General features: G+C 39.3%; 1 protein-coding gene across 1 annotated transcript in view; it reads left to right on the forward strand.

The window, feature by feature from the left end:
• Agbl1 (ATP/GTP binding protein like 1) overlaps positions 1-21,849 on the forward strand; it is an 842,475-nt gene that overhangs the window by 81,689 nt on the left and 738,937 nt on the right. The window contains exons 4-5 of the mRNA XM_021168273.1: positions 872-1,003; positions 4,884-4,977. Coding sequence (XP_021023932.1) covers positions 872-1,003; positions 4,884-4,977 — 226 coding nt within the window. The remainder of the gene's footprint in view (positions 1-871; positions 1,004-4,883; positions 4,978-21,849) is intronic.

Here is a 21,849-nt window from a genome sequence, read left to right on the forward strand (position 1 = left end):
CCCATTTAAAAAAATGGGACTCAGAGCTAAACAAAGAATTCTCACCTGAGGAATACCAAATGGTTGGGAAGCACCTGAAAAAATGTTCAACAGCCTTAATCATCAGGGAAATGCAAATCAAAACAACCCTGAGATATCCAGGTTATTAGAGCATCATACTTTTTATCTTTAATTTTCTTTTCTTATAAGCTTTTCACGTTTTATTATGAAAATTCCCTGTTAAATGGAAATATTACCATCATCTACCTATAACTTTGATCTAACTTCTCCGGAAGTTCTACACTATCTTTTGCATAGTCAAAGCAATATCCAATTCAAAGCACAAGATTCATGGTAGCTATGCTTTGAATCCCAGCACTACTCGGGAGGCAGCAGTGGAGGCAGGTGGATCTTGGTGAGCTCTAGGCTAGCCTAATCTCCATTGCGAGTTCCAGGACAGCCATGGATATGTAGGGGGAAAAATCCATTTCAAAAACCAAAGCAAAGCAAAGCAAACAAACCTACCCAAAAAGCAAACAGCAAAAGGATCCAATCAAAGTTCATACACTGCATTCAAATGTACTGCTAATTGTTTTATTCATCCCAGATTTGTCTTAAAGACATTGATACAAGTGAGGATGATTAGGGGTGTTGGTAGATTCAAAGGCTTCCAGTCTTAGAACCCATAACTTTCATGTAAACAAATAATCCAGACTCCATGCTTCTGATGTATCTGGCTCCAATGGGGGTTTATTTAGAATATTTCTAATTAGGCTCAAAAGTGTCTTTGGCTATAATTATACTCCCTCCCCTGTCATTTTTTTTCCTTCTCTCCTGAAACCTTCAGAATGCATGTGAGACATAATTAAAAGAGATGAATTTGTGTTCCTAGATAAGAAGTTTGGACAGAAGGCACTAGAATTAGAAGCGCTTGATGTGACCTTGATTTTGGCCAGAAAAAACCTGTCTCATAGCCAGAACCTCCTGCACTGTCTCTGGGTATTGCGTGTGTTTGCCTCCAGTGGTAAGTTGGGCTGGGACACTGGGAAACCATGTGGTGGTCTGGGGGCGTGACGGTTTGGGTGAGGATGCATGTGGTCCCATTCAGACACATAAAGGAACCTGACAATCCAGAGGCTGTGGAGGTCAGACATTTATTTATTTACTTGGTCAAGTACAGCTCTAGAGCTAGTACCTAAGTATGGTCTTTGGATTTTACTCTGAGTTGCATATAAAGCATTCCAAGTTTCTCTATTAATAATACCAGCTACAGAAGTCCTGTGGCAGGAGAAAGGCAGATTTTCCTTGGGCCTCGACATCATCATAACAGTATGTGTTACATCTGTTCAAGACAACATTGTGGTGGCTGGAGAGAGAACTCAGCCAGTAAAGTGTTTGTCTTTCAAACACAAGGACTTGAGAACCCACTAGTATCAAAATACTACCTGGGCGATGTAGACTTGCAATCCCAGTGTTGGGGAGGCAGAGACAGGAGGATGCCTAGAACTTGCTAGCCAGCTAGGGTAGCCTACTTAGTGAGGTTGAAGCCAATGAGATTGTGTCAAAGGAAGCAGGTGCTATTCTTGCAGATGAAACATGGCCTCCTCAGACAAGTGCATGTGAACGCACACACACATTTGTGCACACACACAGGCAGTAAAACAAAGAATAGTCCTTATTCATTCCACGAAGGTACTCACTGATGTAACAAAATCCTTACTGATTTTATTTCTAACCTCACGCTTTCTCCGGATAGACCCTCTCTCTGGGTGATCACATCTGAACCTGTCAGAGGATGGGATTAAGAATCTCCTTACCTCAGCTGTTTTTAATTATCACAACTGTGTATTTAGATCTACATTTTTATATCTCAGAAAAGAAAAAGCCAGCTGCTTCGAAGAGTGAAGTAATTTCTTGAGTTTATACAGATAAAAAGTCCTGAAGGCTGCCTTTAGAATTCCAAAATTCATGTTAATTCTACTCCATGTGGAGGCACTTTTCATTAATAGATTAGATTCTATACCTCCTATCTCACATGTAATGAGCACAGACTTTCATTTCTCCATTCTAAGCTCCCTTCCTGGGGAATAAAAGTGACAATTATTTAGATGTAATATACTCTGTAGGGGAAAGACTGTGGGCTTAGAGCCAGGGAGCCCTCAGTTTGACTCTGATGCTATTTCTCATGAGTTGTGGAATGTGGACTCTTGGCCTGGTTAACCTCGTGTTTTTTTTTTCTCCTTTGTAAAATTACAGCAGCAATAATTATTACTATTAATCTGCTAGGTTTTTGTCTCACTAAAACAACAGAAATTAATTTTCTCACAGTCCTAAAGGCTGGAGGTCTGAGACCAGGAGGCTGGCAAGCTTTGCTTTCTTCATAGCCTGTCTACCTGATCAAAAGAAGATTCTGTCATCTCCCCATGTCCCCATGTGGTCTTTCCCATGGGCCTGTGCATCCTTGGTCTCTTTCTATGTTTAAATATTCTCTATGACAGACACAAAACAGATTAGATTATATCTATTCTTGGATGGCATCCCTTTAACTTAATTATGACTTTAGGTCATAGGGGTTATGGCTTTAAAATGGATTTGGGGGAATGCATTCAACCCTCTGCAAATCTCATAGACCTGTTGGATGGGACAAACAAGATCATGTTCATAGGTAATGCCATGACACTGTAACTGCATTATCCTACCCCAATCTTTTGTCTAACATTTTGAAATCACATGAAAAGTACACGTGTAAGTGTAGTAACTAGGTAACCCCTCCAGGTATCCTAAGAACTGCTGAAATATCCCATTTTTTACTACTTTTATTCTTACTTTAAATACAGGGTCTCATGAAGCACAGACTGGCCTCAAACTTACCATGTAGCCAAAGATCACCTTGAGTTACATATCCTCCTGTCTCTACCTCCCAATTGCTGAGATTAGTCATGGACCACTGTACTTGGCTCAGTATCTCAAGTTTCACTGCTGCAATCTCCTAATAAACATGGGGTCTACATAAGGAGACAGTTTTCCTCCATGAAAATAATAAGATGGATTATTGCCTCTTTGGTCACAATGTCCCCCTCCCCCCCCACAGAGAGAGAGAGAAAGAGAGAGAGAGAGAGAGAGAGAGAGAGAGAGAGAGAGAGAGGAAGAGAGAGAGAAAACACACAGAAAGAACAAAGATTAACAAAGAGCATTTGAGAATATTTGAATGAATCTGTACAAACCCATCTCTAGAACAATAAAAGAGAAGCTGTAACATTTTAAGAAAGACAACTGTCATTACTGAGTAGCCTAAAAGCATAGCAGCCAATTAGCAGCTTGCCAGCAGCACAGGACTTAATGTTATCTTTCGGTTTCCTGAAGGCTTTGCCTTCATGAATACGTGTATGTAATGAAAATGAATGTAGAGCAATATCACATCAGCTTAGCTCTGAGAAAGCCAGTGATTTGCCCGTGAGTGTCAGAATGTAACCAGTTGGGTCATATGCTAGCCTACATTTATTATACTAACTAGCGGTTTCATAAAGTCATCGTGCCTCTTTGCATTGCATTTATTCATGAAAGGCTGACAGAGTTCAAGAAGCCTGTGGGTTCTGTTTCTTTGGTGAGTTGTGAGCCACTATTTACTGTTCCAGCAAGCTTTCTGAACAGCTGTTTTCAGCTGGTTAGTTGGATGTACCCATAATGGGTTTATGATAGCTAATGAACTTGTTGGCAGTACCAAGATGGCTACATTGGGCAGCCATCCGTTAAAGGTGAACCCAATGAGGTTTCTTTTTGTATTTATTCTGATTTTAAGTCCAGTCTTCCATGTTAGAATCAGAGGTATTAAGACTACACTTTCACTAATTCTACTTAATGTGGTAATTCTTATTGAATCGCCTGCCATTTTTTTTTATTCTAGTGTTATTTTCCATGTTAGAAGTAAAGACTAATTTAATAACTCTGAGAGTGGCAAGACTGATGGGCACAACTGGGATGTCAAATCCAACCAATTAATGAGGGTGGTGATGGTCTGCACTCTCCTCAGCAGGGGTGTAGGTATAGAGGATACACTCAAAACATGTACTCCTTGTAACAGACAAGACGCTGTTCTCAGTCTCCATCTGGTAGAGAGTACTGTGGAATTACCACCTCTAGCTTTGCATTCTTCTCCTGAGGCCTGAACTAAGTCAGTCTAAGACACATTGCTTTTCTCTTTGCATCTTTAAGATGTCCTGTTCCCACTTATTTTCCCAGAATAAATCTGGTCCAAAATACCAGGCAGTCTTATGTCTTCCCTCCCAGAAGCACAAGCACCATGGAGGGAAGAAAAGAGTCACCTTATCAGAGAATCTTTTTTTCTTCCTTCCACTTCCTTGTTCCCTCCTATGGTTCTCTATCCCATGGATTCCTGTTCTTTTCAGGGCCATTGGTGCTGTTTCCAAATTCAACTGAGTTGAGAAGGGTATGGGTTATATTGAAAAGTGGCTGGGGTCTCCTTGGAGATGGCAATGCCATCTGGAGGGTTTTATTTATCAGGCATTCCCTTGACTTTCTATCATTCAGATCTATGGTCAGGTTTTAATACTCTCTCCCCAAACTGGTTGAAAAGGGAAGTGTTCCCAGGCTAGTTTATCTTGGAGCACAAGACTCATTCTTCTCCTGGTATTCTGATAGCAGTACAGACAACTCATTGTCTCAGTTTTAGGGGGGTCAAGTATTAAAATTGAGGAGAGGTTGAAACTGAGGGAGAAACAGCTACCCCATCACTAGGCTGTTACGAGAGGTTTTTAATCTTTGTTGTTTCTTTTTTCTTATTGTTCTGCATTGACCTCATTAAAATTGTCAGTGATTAAATCCAAGTTGTATTGGTTCATCTTCTTGTGTTGGTAGCTACTCACTACTGTGCATTTTGTCTTCAGTAACCACGGGAGCCATGCTGGGAATTAATGGAGCGATGGAACTGCTCTTCAAGGTCCTTTCTCCTTACACCCGAAAGCACACCCGGACAATCAGGTACTGAGCACTTTCATAGTGCCCTGGGCTTTGTGTGATGGATAAAAGATGGAGGTGGTTGTCCTTAGATCTTCTTGATGGTTCCTGTCCAATCAACAGATGCCTTCTTCCTTATAGATGTGCAGTGGCTCTATCCCATATCAATCTACTTCTCTACCCAACCCCAAGTTCCTCATTTCCTCTCATCCTCATGATAATCCCAAATGAGCATATAACTCTCAAGCTAAAATGCAGAGAGCTTTATCTAAGATTACAATGCTGTGGAACAGCAGGGGCAAGGTTTAAATCCATATCATTCAGACTTCATGTTCTTTTTTGGTGTTGTTGATTTTGGTCTGATGCTTTCAGATCAATCCTTTTTTTTAAACCTGCAGTGATAAACTAGCATAATCCTCAAAAGACAGCTCAGGAGTGTCACAGTCTCAAAAAAATCAGCCAGTTAAACTTCTTAGATGAGACCTGAGCCTTCTCTTCTAATAGTTCATCATGGTTGTGTGCTGGTCTTGTTCCGTGGTATTATGGCTGGAGAATGAAACCTGGCCCATTCTCTTGGCCTCTGCATCCCAGAGTGGAGTGAATCACTAAGTTAAAAAGGGAGATGGTTTCACATAAAGGCTTTAGAGATATTCGGAACCATTAAGATCCATCATTTATGGGAGTGACTCAGCGAGGACCTTGAGAGAATATTAGAAGAAATTCAGCCAATTTCTAAGATATATGGGGTCATTTGGCAAGTAGCATTTCCATGCCCAGCCATGATATTTTCTGCATTCTAGCATCAATCTCCGGCTCGTGCTTCACCTGATTATTTTTCTCCTGGGTCACCATAGTTATGCTACCACCATCCATTCTCACCTACAGCTTTCTACACCAGCGTTTCCTAAACTGAAATACATTACATAGCAACCAAAAAAATGGCCTCATCAAATAAATTGAGAAGTTCTGGGCTAAACTGAGTGAGATAGGTTTCTTTATGCTAAGACTTTGCAGAGCCTTTTGTAAAAGTTGTACACACTGGGCCTAAGATGGCTTTGTAGCGCGTTCCATTTCAAGACAGATCTGGCCAGGAAACTCCACTTTTTACATACCACCTTTTAAAAGGGGCTAAAACAGTATACATTTCATCTTGGAAATTTCTAAAGTGGAAACTTATTGCAAAGTAGTAATCAACCCAACTCTACCAGGGGATCCTCATGAAACAGGTGAAATACCTCAGAGCCAGAAACAGGGGTAAAAATAACCCCTTTATTTTTCTGTACTTTCGCTTTACTTTGTCCTTAAATGCCCACTGCATCAGATGACAAAAATTCTCACCAGGAATCAAAATCATATTAGTGATCCTTTAGCTCATGGTGCCTTTTGGTCTACCATGCCCCTCTTCTGGGAATGGATTCTGGATTTAAAGAAGCTATGGGCGGCAGTGAGGAACGCTGATGGAAAACACAGTTTGTCCATAATCATCTGCGCCCTTTGGGATGTTCAGGGCTTGTTTATGTCACCAATTTTGTCACTGTGCACTGCCTTTGCTGCTGAGATCTGCAGTCTCAACATGTCTTTTGGTCTGAGCTTGACTAACACCTGAGCTTTATCCATTGTACTCATAATATTTTTTTTAATATGCTGTTCTATAACCTGTAATTGTCTGGTTTTTCTTATACAATGTGTGAAAATCAATGCAGTGTTCACTGGGCCCTTGCATATCTGAGTCTCCCTGAGTGATCAATTCTTTGTCATGGGTACTGGGTTTTTTTTAAGAAGCCCTTATCAGTTAACTTTGGTTATCAAGGCACTGGGTCCTATTGTTTTCCCATCCTGATGGCTTCTGTTGTCTCTGTTATGAAGGTCAAGATTAGGAGAACAGAGCAATACAAATACCGCATGTAAGTCAGTAATAAGTAATTAAAGCATACCAGTTCCCTTCTTAGGGATACCTCCTGTTGCTGTCTGTATTGCTTTCCTTTGCTCCTATAAAAAGTCAAGTTCAGGTCCAAATCTGATCAAGGTGCCACAGAACAATGGACAAACATTAGACATTAACAGGGGTGGAATGCTTCCAAGAACAGAAAAATTGCTAGGGATCTCAGGAGTATTTTCTTAAACACTATACCCACCATTTCCTCATGTCTGATCTGCCTGAGAAATCTTCTGCCAGATGGTGCTCCTTCTTAAGCAAAATGCCAAACTAAAAATCAAGTGTTCATATAGGAGAGGCCTTGTCATGGAGCCTTTACAATGTAGCTGGCATTGCCGTGGAATTGATTAGGTGCCTAGCCCCACACTTGGCTCCTCTTTTGAGCCTCTTTTCTTCTTTGAGGCAGGTGCTATTACTGTGCCTAAATTTACAGAGGGGAACAAATGGAAGCTGAAGCTGAAAGAAGTTAAATAACCTTCAGGAGATTTACGTGAAAGAGCCAGGATTTAAGCACTGCCTGATCCCTGAGCTCCAGCATTGGAACACCATTGGAGTCTCTTGCAGACTATTTCCAGTGTTTTATTTCTAAAACCGCCATATGTAAGACAATCACAAGTAGTTAAAGTTTGCTTAAATTTCTTTTAACGTCTAAACAGTTCATATCCATGAAACAATTTGCTTAATGATAGGGAATCTTTCTCTTCAATTGAATGGCCATTTCCTCTCAAAGGCTAAATAGCTATTCTCCCTGCTTTCGAATTCTTGCCCAAAGTTTCTTTGTTTTCTAACCCCTGCCTCCTTCCCAACTAGATAAGGAATGAAGGCATCCAAATTGGAAGATGCTACCTAGCATCTTGGTGAGATCCTTTATGTTTCTTAACTAACTCTGGCATTTGTTGAAGTGTGAATATCAAGCCTTAACTTACAGGCTTGTCGTAGGCATTAGAAATAATGCCTAGAAATGTCTGTGAGATTTGACATGCTCAGACATGTCACTCACCAGGAATAGAGATACAGCTGGGTAATAGGCTGCCTGCCTACAGCCAGACAGCTCCTGTAAACTCCATCCCCCAAATCTCAACCAAGACCAACCCAAGTAAACTATGCTTAATTGCCTGCACTTACACACCAGATCTATATAGCTTTGAGGGTTCTTCCATGGGAGGATATGGTAACAGGCCTGCAGGACTGAATACCATCCTCCAAGGTCTTGCAAACTGTGGGGGAATTATGGCAGGATGCCTTTCTGAGAGCTGGTGCCCAGTGTGGTGCCACTGTGACTCCTTCCTCCTGTGAAGATTAAACCTGTTCTACTTCTCTCATGTGCACCTAAAATAGACACGCAGCTGTCCTCTGATCTCCAGCGGTACTCAGGGGAAGATTTATGGTGCTAGCTCCAGCCTTAGGAGGGAGAAAGGGCCTGTACAGCTATATCCCAAGCCTCCTGTGGCCTCATGCCAGCCTCCAGGCTTGGGAAGGCAGTTACTCTAGACTACCTTCATTTGCTATTCGGCCACCATATTGTTACTCTTCACCAATGCGTGGGTATCTTGGCTTGTGCCTTCTCACTTCCTTTTGCTCCCCACATCTGCCTTTTTGGTCTAAACAGTCATCGGCAGACTTGGAAAGCCATTCTCTCCTTTTAAGTGGTCTTCCCAGCCTTCAAGGTGCCAAGAATGTGCTTTGGTTTCTCTCTCACTCTTCATTGCTCTCTCTCTCTCTCCAGCTGTCTCTAAGTGTGGCTTGCTCCAGGAATGGTGTTGCCATTCTGTCAGAAGGGAAAACAGCTACCTAGTCTCCATGTTGGGGACGTGGGGGAGAGGGAGTCACTTGTCCTCAGCACATCTTTGGAATCTTTTTCATCCTTCCTTTCAACATACTGTTCTTAACTTTGTACACTGTTGCCCCAGGGTCTTCTCTCCCCTCTAAACTTTGCTTATCAAGGTAGAAATTGAACCATGTTTACTTTGTCCCCCTCGCCCCAACAGGGTCTAGCTCCATGTATAAACTATGGTAATTCTCAATTAAATTAAAGAGAAATGTATTTTAGAAGATGCGTATGTAATCACTCTTACTTATAAGGTTCTGTGTGATAATTTGATGTAAGTATATAATATGTAATGGGTGAATTAGGGCAATTAGTGTTTCCACCAACTGTGTGAAACACTTCACAAATTTTGCCTCATAGATCATTTTGAGCATAGACTGTACTATTCATCTGTATAACACCTCAGTGTTAGTACGTATAATGTTATAACATGCACCAAAAAAATACTTTAACTAAAAAATATTGGTGATTTCTGAATGTATCGATTAAGTGCAATACAGCCTCTACCAAGTGAGTCACTTCATGCTGGTTGCCATCTTTGTTCTTGATCCTACCCTGGGTCCACATGATGAGTTCATATGTAGGTGTCTAAACATACCTGAAAATTCATGTGGCCCCTCTACCAGAACTGTTTGGAATGAAGTCAGGCAGGAGAAGAGAAACTGGAATATCAGCCTTAAAAGGAGAAAGGTTTTAATCACTGGAGGGTAGGGAAGTGATGGAGCCCTATTTGTTGTTTAGAGTTGTTTCAGGGATATGCCAAGTTGGCTAAAGGGAAGGCTCTAAAGTTGAAGGGTTTTTCAGAAGATAGGAGCCTTTGCTTTCCTTTGAAGTAGGTAACCAGTGTTGGTCTGTTAACTGATTCAGGAGGAGGATTAGAATCTGTGAGGGTGGTCTATAAAAATCAGGAGCTGGAAATGACCCTAGGTCAGAGAGTTTGGCCTTTTGCTACCAGTTTGTTTAGCCATCCAGTTTTCCTGGAACAGTCTAAACTTACTAAGTATGACAATTTCCTGAGGCAAAGGAGATCACTTGCCGGTTCTTGACTGGTTTTGTAAGTTATTAGAAGAGATTATGTTGTTCAGTGTGTCAACACTCTCCACTTTAAGCTTCCCCCTTTTTCCTTTACTTACAGGGCTTCAGGGTTTTTAATAGTGATGATATCCATATCTACTGGAAGTTCCCATGATATTTCCCAAAGCATATCTACATCCTCTCTGATCCTGCTAGGTCCTCAGACAATATTTAACTGGTGGTTGACGCTAGATTATCAGATATGACAGTAGCTCCCAGGATTTTAAACTCTGCTAGCTTGCCATGCCTCACAGAGTTCCAATTGCCAAAGTCAATTACAATTTTCTGAGCAGGAGCTACTTCTTCAACCCCAACTGTGTTCTCTGATCATTGTACTGCATGTTAAGAAAGAAGATTCAGAATTGGTCATGGGCTAGGATTTTTCTCTGAAGCCTCCCCAAGAATTGGAAAGTTGAGAATCTTATTCGGGACCATGCTGGCTTCATCTCTTACACAAGAGGGCTTCAGTATCATCACACCTTCTGTCTCAGGCTTTCCGTAGATCTATTATGTTAGGATTTATCTTTCAAGATCAGGGGTCTTTGGGCCGTGAACTATCTTGGCACAATTGTGGGTCATATTCTGTGCTCTAGAGGTTCTGGGATTAAATACCTTGGCAACAGAAGGCGGCGTTGTGTTTGGGTCTTAAACAAGCCACATAAGCAAATTCTTCAGTTTAGTGTCCTGTTGGCTGTCCTAGTTGCTCCCTGTACTTAGAATAGTGTTAGTGATCTTCTCCCTTTTGAGCTCTTGTCTGCCAGAGCTCTTTGGCATTTGAGCTTTGCCTGAGTGCAGGATTACTGGGCATTGCTTCATTGGCAGCTATTTATGGTGATTTCATCTTCAGTTTATGAGCTAGAAAAATTTCCCATGCTTCTTTTCCTCCTGAACCAGTGTCTTTCCAAAGTCAAGCCTTCTGAGCTTTCTCTAGCCAGCATACCATCCCATTTTGCTTGGGCATAGTAGCTGATAAATGAATGGAGACTCAGCCAAAGCTAATGGTTTCCTTGTTATCATGAGCAACGTAGGTGACACAGCTTTGTCACTGAGAGTGGAGATTCAAGTTACAGGGAACAGAATTTTCTGTTTCTTGAAATAGATACCATAGTTCTCCTGGGTGTTCTTTGCTTCTATTCTCATTAGAAAACATTATAACCTTTCACTCAATGTAAGTAGAATCTGAGTTTTTCAAGCATGGGCTCATAATGGTGAATCAGAAGCCCCGTGTTTTGGAGCACTTGGACTCAAATATTTTGGAACAGGAACAAAAAACATTCCAAGCCAGCTTCACAAGTGATGATATTGGGGATGTGCACCACGGGCTCAACTTACTGACAAAGTGATTATGGCCTCTGCAATCTGACTCCGAGCCTGCAGTTGATAGTGGAATGAATAGTTTCCTACATGAATTAAACCCTGGCAATGAGGTCTATGGTTGAAATCCCTTTCATCTTCTTAAGAAGCCACTGACCTCTCTCTCTTAGGGCTAGTCATAGATATTCAAGTCACAGGATTGAAAGTTGGAAGCTTCCAAGGAACTTTCCTTCTTGTTCACCTCTTTCATCTAAGGTGAGGTCAATGAAACCCAGAGAAGCTCATCAAACTCCTAATGCGTTTCAAGACATATTCCATCACTGAAAGATGCCCTACTGCATAATCCAAAGCAGATGTGCTTTAAGACTTTTAAGACTTTCAAATGTGACATTTGACACATTCGTCTTGGTAGCAGGCAGTGAAGATTTCAAAACAGAAGATGGAATTTTGACCTCAAGCTACTGAATCTGTGCAAAAATTGCAATGTAGCATGTGGGATAGGAAGGTCCTCCGTAGTGAACCAGTGATTCAATGATCCATACAAAACAGCACACATCTTGGGTCCTATGTATACTAGAGGAATTTGACATGCTCCATATGTCCCTTGTGACTATCCTCCAATTTCCATTGGTATCTGCAGAATTTGTATGCTATTTTATCTCTACCTAGTTACTTGCCCCTGTTTCCATCTTGATAGGAGTCAGACTCTTGACTTGCAAAGTGGGTGGGCTTTTCATCCCCTGAAGATGTTCTTTTTAAAAATTTATTTATTAGCGTTTTCTTTGTTTACATTTCAAATGTTATCCCCTTTCCTGGTTTCCCCTCTGAAAACCCCCTATCCCATCCCCCTTGCTCAACAACCCACCCATTCCTGTTTCCCTGTCCTGGCATTCCCCTATACTGGGGCATCGAGCCTCCGTGAAGATGTTCTCACATGATTTTGGCAGTCAGAGCATCTGCTTGAGTCTTCCTTGAAATCAGCAGAGCATCCATTTGGGCCCTAGAAAGGCTTAGTCTAGTGGCACCGTGAACTTGAAGGTCTAGACTTCTGCTTTTCCTCCATCTGAGGAGCTCTCTGATCTTTTGTTACTCAAGTGAGGTAGTCTAGATATCTTGGAAAGGGGTGGATGTGGGACTTACGTATGACTGAGCTGTGCAGAGATTCTAAGAGCATGATTTGACTTGTGAACAATGATTGGCAAGTAGACAATTTTCACTGTTGCTGTGGCATTTATTCTCCAGGATAACATGATGAGAGAGTCAGAATTGGTTTGATACATTGATATTTGAAAGAGAACACACACCCTGGGTCCTATGTATACTAGAGAGACTTGACATGTTCTATAAGTTCTTTGTAACTATCCTCCAATCTCCACTTGTATCTGCTAAAAGTTATACTAGTCAACCTTTCCATAGTTACCCGCCCCAGTTTCCATCTTAATAGGAGGTAGACTCTTGGATACTTTTGCTTGCTGTAGGAATAAGTCTTTGAGGCTAGCCCTCTATGTAAAATTTTATACATAAGTTTATATCTTCCTATCTTCCTATAGATCACAGATTCCTTACAAAGTTTCTTGTGCCCACCAGTCTTTGTTCAGAGCAGGCCATGGCTACATTTTACAGGGAATGATTCCACAGTTACATACCACAGTCATAAGATCATAAAGCAAATTGGAGAACTTTTCTTGTGAAGCTGAGAGTGATGTGATGTGGTATTTTGAAGATAAGTATGTTTAACATATAAAAGCTACCCAGTCAGGCGGAAAGGGAAACGCCCAGACAAGGCCTATGTGCATAGCTATTGAATGCTAATTGTTTTGAAGAGTTTGGGCAGAGATTTCAGGATGAGGGCACTTTGGAGGCTTTCTGCTTAGTTCAATTACAGTGTTGTTTTGTTGTTGGTTCTCAGTGCAATCATCAGTTATATTCAACAGAGCTGATGATGAGAAAAATAGAGAACAATAGATGGCTATTTAAAAGAAGTGAATTATTATAAATTAAGTTTGAATTTCGTTCAGATAGTACATCATAGGTATTCAGTAAATGCCAGTTAATTTAATGAACATTGATGCTTCGGTTTACCTGAGGTTCATCCTTTCAACCATTAATTTATTCACTCAATAGTACTTGAAGATTTTATTTTTAGCAGATATGTGTGGGATTTGAGATGAAAAGCAATGGCCCTTGCCCTCAAGGAGCTTGTAGATGATCCATAGTACATCAGCATTTAAGTGAGCAAGACAAATAGCTTAATGATGGGGTATTCATGAAGGGGGTCTTAGTGTACCCAGAAACTGGCAGAGAATTTCCAAGGAAAGAATCTTTGAGCATGGAGTATGGAAGGTATTTTCCAGGTGCTAAGGTTATACTAAACAGGGTTTTCTAGGCAGAGGCAGAAATGAAAATGAAAACACAAAAATGCACACATTCATGTATAGATGTGAAGTTGCGCATGTGTGTGCACACACACAATTTAATGCATAGTTGGTGTATACTGCATGTGTATGAAGCAGAAAGCTCACCCAAATTGATCTAAAAAAGTAGTATCTTAGTAGAAAATAATAAAATATATAATTCACAAAGAAAAGAGAAAATGGATAAATCATATGAATTCAACTCTTTAGTAATCTATTCATATAATTTGATGAAGACCCCTATTGTATAAATCAGAGCAGAAAAGATTTTGAAATATTGTAAAATTTATTATTGGTGAGGATTGACTAAGGTAGGGCACTTTTACGCTGGTGTGAATGTACACTGATAACACATTCATGAAAACAATCAGTGATGTTTTCCAAGAGTGGAAGGAAGCTCCCATTACTCAACTCAAATTTTTCACTTCTTGAAATCTGTCCTAAATAATTACTATGAAAACTGCATGAAGAAGACTCATGCTTACAAATATCAATAACAATGTTATTTATAATCAGAAATGATATAAACATAAAAATTCAATAACAGAATCCTTGGTAAATGTGATATGTTTATATATTACCGTGTTATGTAGCAAACCACAAAAACAGACTAGCAAAAGAGGTTTGTCTTGAAAAATTGCTTTCAATACAAGTATTGAATAGAAAAATGTTAGTTTCAACCTTCATGTAAACATATGAACAAAAGGACCCAGGTCAAGACAGGAAAACTATAGTTAGATTTTCTTTCTACAAGAAAGAAATAAAAATATAGATAAAGCAATGTATTTAAACATATAAACATCTGGCAGTAATGAATAGTGCTCCCTGAAAGATGAATTCCTGCACTGACCCTGATGACTGAATTTCCAGGGAACATTGGTAGTGATGGACCCAAGTGTAGCCAAAAAGAAGCCTATAGTTAAGGAGATAGAGTCAATGAGTCAATATGAAGCTAGAGGTGTCCCAGGTGCCTAGAACTTATAGGACAGAGTACTAGAGCTAAGAGAGATGGAGAGAGAGGATAAGGAGAGAGGGATAAATGGAAGAAAGGGAGGGAGAAGGAGAGAATATGAGTGAGAAAATGAATGAGTCTTTTCCCAGTTCATACTTGATGGAACTGAGTAATAGAATTTGTGTACAAGACCCCTACAGAAACCTCTAAAATGGGACTAGTCTCAGATCATCCAGCACTGTGCTGACTCTGATAGCAGGCAAGGGGAGACAAAACAAAGTAACAACAAAACCCAACCAACTGATATTTCTTATGAATAGATGCAATACTCCGAACTTAATTTTAGCACATTGTTGAAAAACATCCAGAACAAAACAACTCTATTACCATTCCATTGTGGACATCTAGACTGACTTCTTTTCCTACCTATTGTTACTAGAGCAGCAATCGATCAGGATGTGTATGTGTCTCTGTAATGTAGTACCTAGCAAGGTTGTGAGATCGGTAGACAAAAATAAACCAAACCTCAAAATGGTTCAATAAGCTACTGGGAAGTAAAACGAAATCAAATTCAACTTAAAAATAATCGTCCTTAAGAACATCTAATTAAAATGCATTTTCATTAATTTTTTTACTTATCTGTAATACATTATGATCATGACCACCTCCTATCATCCTCTCTCATTTCTTTTCCACTCTAACTTATCCCTCTTCCTCTCCTTTCCTCCATCCTCCTTTCTCTGTATTATTTTATGTAAGCAGCTACCACTACAGTGTATCCATGACTGTCATGGCCATGTCAGATCCAGAAAATAGCATTTCACAGTACTTCTCCACACACTGTGGCTCTTACAATTTTTGTGCCTCCATGACGTCCCCTAGGTCTTGAGGAGGGTGCTATAGTTATCCTAGTTAGAACTGATGACCCAAAAGTCATTTATCCCCAGAACTTTGACCAGTTATGAGTGTCTACATTAACTATCACCCAGTGTAATGAGAAGCTTCTCTGATCAAGGTTGGAAGCAGCATGATTCTATGGGTATACATGTAGATGTTTAGAGTGCAGATTGACCACATGGCAGTTTATCAAAACATCAGTAATAAATTGCCGGCTAGGGTCAGTGACCTCCCCAGGCATAATATTTATTATTATTACTTCATTTCATTTCATTTCATTTCATTTCAGTTTTAGTTTTTATTTTTGAGATTGTAATGTAATTATAACAATTTTCCCTTCTCCTTCCTCCCTACAAACCCTCTCATGTACCTTTCTTAGGTCACATTCAACTTCATGGCCTATTTTTTCACTAATTGGTATTGCATGGAGATATGTACTTGTGTATATAAACATAACCTGCTCAGTTCATATAATGTTACTTGTATGTATGTTTTCAGGACTGACCATTTGATAGAGACAACTCATTGGTGTGCTCTTCCCCAGGGACTCCCATCTTGGCTCAGTTACCTATAGTTCTTTGTGTAGGGTTGAAGTCTTGTGGCAGCGGGTGGGGGGGTCGTCTGTCATCCCCATCCAGTTTGGCATGTGCACTGGTGTCATCCTTGTTCAGCTCACATTTAGGCAGTCATAATCTTTTGAGTAGATTTATAGTATCAAGTGTATATTCCCTCCTGTGAGCAGGTCTTAGATGCAGTCAGGAAGTGATTGGTTACCAGTCATGTCATGAGTACATTTGTGGACACGCCCTGTCTGCAGATTTGTATGGTGACATGCTGGTTTTATAGCTGGATGAATGTTCTCTTTGACCTTCTAGTACCATGTATGAGGGCCCCTGGGGAAGAAGCTTGTATCTCAGCCCATCTTCATTTTTCTGTATCCAAAGTACAGAGGGGTGCTTTTAGCAATAGGGATTCACTAACACATTCTGGCCAGAGACCAAGAGCAATGGTGATATTCTCTATTGTTTGTGGAGAGTCTGGGGGAGGGGCTCTGGGGATATCAAGGCATAGGAAGTTGTTCTGTAGCCAGCACCTGGATTTCTGTCTAAAGATTATGGCTTCTCAAAGCAGCATTGTCGACTGCTACAGAGTACTTCCATTTATACTTCTTTCTAGAAAGTATTATTATAAAATATATCCAGTTAGCTGATAAAGGAGTATGTTTCTACATGGCATAGTTATAAATCGCACAAGCTGGGTTTTGTTTTGTTTTTTGGGGAGAGTTGTTCTGGGGAAGTTGATTTTGGAAAACTGCCTTTATTTAGCATTGTTATTTTGAGCATCATAGATATTTTTGCATTAAATTTTAGTTTTAAAATGTATTCGTCTCTCATACAAAACATCCTGACCACAGTCTCCCCTCCCTCCACTCTCCCCACAACCCTCTCCTTTACCCCCACTCCACTCTAAGTCCCTACTTAGTATATGCTTCTCCTTTCCTATCATTTGTGCCTCACTGTCCCTCACAAGACCTTTCCTGCATATCCAATGGCCCCTTTGTTATTTTCAGGCCTTTAGAGACATCCCTTCCAACTAAAGGACAGACATATAAATATTCAAAGCTATGAGTCACATATGAGTGAGAGTATATGTGGGTTGCCTTTTCTGGGCCTGCATAACCTCACTCAGTGTAACATTTTGTAGTTATATCCATTTTCCTAAAGGTTTTGTAATAGCGTTATTTTTGGTAATTAATGGAATTATGTTATATATATGTACTGCATTTCCATTATTCATTAACAAATGATAGACATCTAGTCTGATTCCCTCACATAACTATTGTGAACAGAGCACGAAGAACATTGCTGTGCAGGTATTTTTTGTGGTAGGGTATATAATTCTTTGGATATATGCCCAGGAATAGCATATCTAAGTCATACAATAATTGTGCTTTTAGCTTTTTGAGAACCTCCAACATTGATTTCCAAAGTGGCTGTAACAGTTTATACCTCCTCCACAGTGAATGAGGGTTTGTTTCTCTTTGCCCACATTCTCACCAGCATTTGTTGTCAGGTTTGATGGTTTTGTTGGTTTGTTTGTTTTGCTTTGTCTTTTGTTTTTTCCATTCTAATTCCAGTGAGAAGAAATCTCAAAGAAGTTTTAAATTTCAGTTCCAGGATGGCTTATTATGCCGAACATTTTGAAAATGTTTATTAGACACTTGTATTTATTCTTTGAGGGACACTGTTCAGAAGTGTGCTGAGATTTTTATAGGAATAGTGCTGAATCTGAAGATTGCTGTTGATTTTCAATTATATTGAATGATTCAATGCTCAGGAATAAACCTGAGAATAAATGGAAAAGATATATATGTATATACTGCAAAGTTCACAACCCTGTAGAGACAAAATAAACAGCAACTAAGCAAATAGAACTAACTAGGCTCAGAAGACCTGGGAGTTAAAAATGTCGATTTTCCTTCAGTTGAGCTATAGAGGCAATACAATTGTAGTACAAATTATCAAGCTCCTTTTTTAAAATTATAAACTTACAAATTGATTTGAAAATTCACTTGGGAATGCAGAGGATATAGAATAACCAAGGCATTTTTTAAAACAGAAGTGCAAAGTTGGAAGAGCAAGAGCACTTTATTTCAAGTGTTATAATAAAGCTTCAGTAGTCAGGGCTGTCGTAGTGATGACAAGGTTGAGAAACAGATTAATGGAACAGAACAAGCATTTTGGAAATCAGCCTACACATATTTGGACATTACTTTTTTGCCCTAGGTAAATTCCATGTAGAACAAACATGTTTAATAAATGGTGCCTGGAAAATAAAAAATTCATATGCAAAAGATAAATTTTAGCTTATATTTCACACCTAAAATGGCTTAACATAAAAAATAATAGATATAACTATCTAAATGACATCTATAAGATGTATGCAGGAAAAGAGATGGAAGTTTTTGTGATTGTTGGCTAGGTAAAAGTTATTTAGATGAGTTAGATTCATCAGTATTGAAAACCCCTGAATCTCAAAGGCTTTAGTAAGGTCACAGGAGTATATGGCACAGGCTGAGAGAGATCTGTCACTCATGTATTTCATAAAAGTGCCTTATCTTGTGTATTCAGCCAGGGTTTAAAATTAAAAATCAAATGAAGTATTCAACTCAAACTGGACATAAGATTTGAACATATATATTACAAAAAGATATGCAGAAAATATGCATATAAACATGCTCAGCATATGTTTCATTTGGAAAATGCATATTATAACACAACACGACAACAAATAGAGAACTTTTAAAATTATTATGATCAAAAAGACCATTAAGTGATGATGCTCATGAAACATTTAAATGACCAGCATCATACAATAATCCTAAGGGTGTAGTAGTGGCACACATACATTAGTGGTAACCAACAGCTCTCAAATTAGACACAAGACCCACCCAGTAAGAGGGACACTATGCTTAATACTGGAAACCTAGCTAACATTACTCAGTGCCAGTGAAGTCCTAATGGAGGAGAATCTATGACGACTACATTACTAAACCAGGATACTCCCTGAAAACAGTCTATAAACAGTTGTTTTCATATCCCTCATCAAGGAGCCGTGTCTTTGCAATGAACAAAGTGATCATTACAGAAAACCACAACCAATCAAAATGCAGAGTTGTGGAGCCCAGGGGCAATGGCACATCTGTAAAACATTACCACAATTAAGGCTCAGGGAACATTGTGCAAGAGGGTGAAGAAAAGTTGTAAGAGGCAGGGGTTTAGGGAATTTTCTGTGAAATTGTGTCTCCTAGTCATATCAGAAGCTACACCTGTTAAGTCTCACCAACATAAAGGCACAGACTTGAGCTGAAGAAAGATGATGCCACAGGGCAGGCCAAACTGGAGAGAGGAAAAGCCAACAAGATCTCAACCCTACATAAAGAACTATAGGCAACCGAGGAAACACCAAGTGGTTGCCCAGGGCCAATCAGCCCTGAAAACATGCATATAAGTAACACAATACAGACTGAGCAGGTTATATTTAGTCATACACACACACAAACACACAAACACACACACACTGAAAAAAAAGTGGCTAATGATTCGAAGAAGAGGGGAATGGGTATATGAAGAAGTTTAGAGGGAATAAAGGAAAGGGATGAATTATAATCTCAAAAGATACAAAGAAGAGTATTAGAAGAGTGAGCCAAGCTGGAGAAGAACCAGAGCTCTTCCTTTCTGCTGGTGAGAACACAGAAAATAAAGCATTATGAATGTGGTTTATTATAATTAAAGATGATACCTACTCTGTGATCTAGGCATTCCTCTTCTGTAGCTATGCAGTAAAAATGAGCACATAGATCCTTATGTAGCAGATGTAGCCCCAATGGTCATAGCAACTCTATTTACAATAGCGAAAAATAGGAGACAACTCTAGCATTTACTGACTGATAAACAGATAAACTGTCATGTTTTCATACACTGAGATATTGATCAGCAACAAAATCAAAGAAATTATTGGTATAGACATTAGTAATCCTCAGATGAACTGTACTGAGTCTATGCTTATTGCTGTACTCCTTGCAATAGCTGGAAAATGGAAGCAGCCTTCTGTCCATCAAAAAAAATGAATGGGTTGAAAAAGCATTGAAAGGATATTATGCATTAGAAAAAAAATGACATCATGACACTTACAGGAAAATGGTTGCAGTTGGAAATCATTATGAAGTGAAATAAGACAGACTCAGACAAATACCACATGTTTTCTTATATTGGGGAGCTACATTTAAAATTTTATATATATATATATATAATATATGTGCATATATATTATATACATTATACACACATATACATACATACATACATACATGGGTGCATTTATATATACGTGTATGAGTAGGCCATTGCACTAGCAGGGTTCATGTGAGGGAAGGCAGAGATTTGAAGGGGTATAGGAAGAAGAAACATGATAGCAGAAAGGGAGACTAACCCAGGTAAGGAGGGGCTCATGCGGAGAAGAGCTAGCAAAAACAAAGCATAATACAAATGTATGAAGATGCCGTAGATAGAATGAAAAAGCCTGTTACTGAGAAATTGCACCAAGAGAGAAAATCCTGACAAAAATGCATACTATGTGTTTCTGTGTTTACTAAATTTTAGAATAAGCTATGGTACAAGAAAGCAGATGGGTCACTGTCTGGAGATGGAGGGCCAGCATGAAGGCAGGGTGAAAATCATGTAGCAACCTAAGGAGGTATTTGTGGGTAGCTCCTCGTCTTACTTTTGGTCAAAGGTTTATGTGTCACCAAATCTTATCAAATTTTACATAAATATGTCCAATGATTTGTAAGTCAGTTATACCTTAATATATCACTTATAAAAGCTTTGTGGAAGACCTGAACAATAAAATATTCAAAGAAGGATGCCAGCATTTCTGAGCCATGGGACTCTAAGTTATTAACATTTTCTGTAATTATTAGGCATCACTTCTGTAATTACAAAAATTTAAACTAAGTGGGAATTATTGAGTACTATCTAGTCTAAAATATATTTTAGTACATTGTCTGGCTTGTGTGGAAATTAGCAGCACCACCGTCAAGAGTTCAGTCATACCCTCTATTCATTCAAAGAGGACTTGAAAAGGAGGTTTGACAGGCAACACTGACCTCAGCTCTCATTATCAGGGATGAGGAATGGGGGCTGGGACACAGAAGTGTTTCCTGGCCCGAGAAACAAGTGTTAGAATCTGTGAAGCAACATTTGGGTGAGAAGAAGAAGTGAGGCTACTCACAGCGACAGTAGAGGTAGATGGTGACAGAAGATGGAGACATAGGTATTGTACAGAATAAGGCCTTTTCTCAATATATTACCACTATTTTCTTCCTTCTCTTCTCTTCTTCCCTTCCTCTCCTTCCCTCAAAAACTCTTTGTCACTTTAAAAAAAATCTATTTCTTATTGCATTCTAGGTAAATTCTCTATTTTTGTTTCAATTTAAATAATTCAATTTCTGCTGAATCCTGCCTGCTGTTGGTAACTGCCAAGTTTCATACCTATTACTATGCATTTCATATATTTTCCATTTTTTTGGTCTTAGATTTACAGTCTCATGTCAACTTGTTCTTGTATCTTAGACACAAACGTCCTCTAGAATATTCCTCAGAATGAAAAATCAGATATTTGCTCCTCCTTTTCTCATTACATTTGTTCTGCCCCAGAAGTATCCTTTGAATATTCAGGAAATTGACTCCTTCTATTTTGAATTGAAGTGTAGTTTTCTCTGCTCTGTTATTCTTACAGAGGCATGTGTATTAGTTTATCATTAACCCGGTATTAGTTTATAATCAAAAGCAGTCTCACTGGTGGCCACTTAAATATATTATAGCAGGAACTTCAGGGTCAGATTGGTGGAATCAAGATAGAAACAGAAATAATTACTATTTTAGTACTTTACTTTGGGTTCTTGGAGGAGCACAGAGAG

This window comes from Mus caroli, chromosome 7, assembly GCF_900094665.2.
Source record: "Mus caroli chromosome 7, CAROLI_EIJ_v1.1, whole genome shotgun sequence".
Classification (NCBI taxonomy): domain Eukaryota; kingdom Metazoa; phylum Chordata; class Mammalia; order Rodentia; family Muridae; genus Mus; species Mus caroli.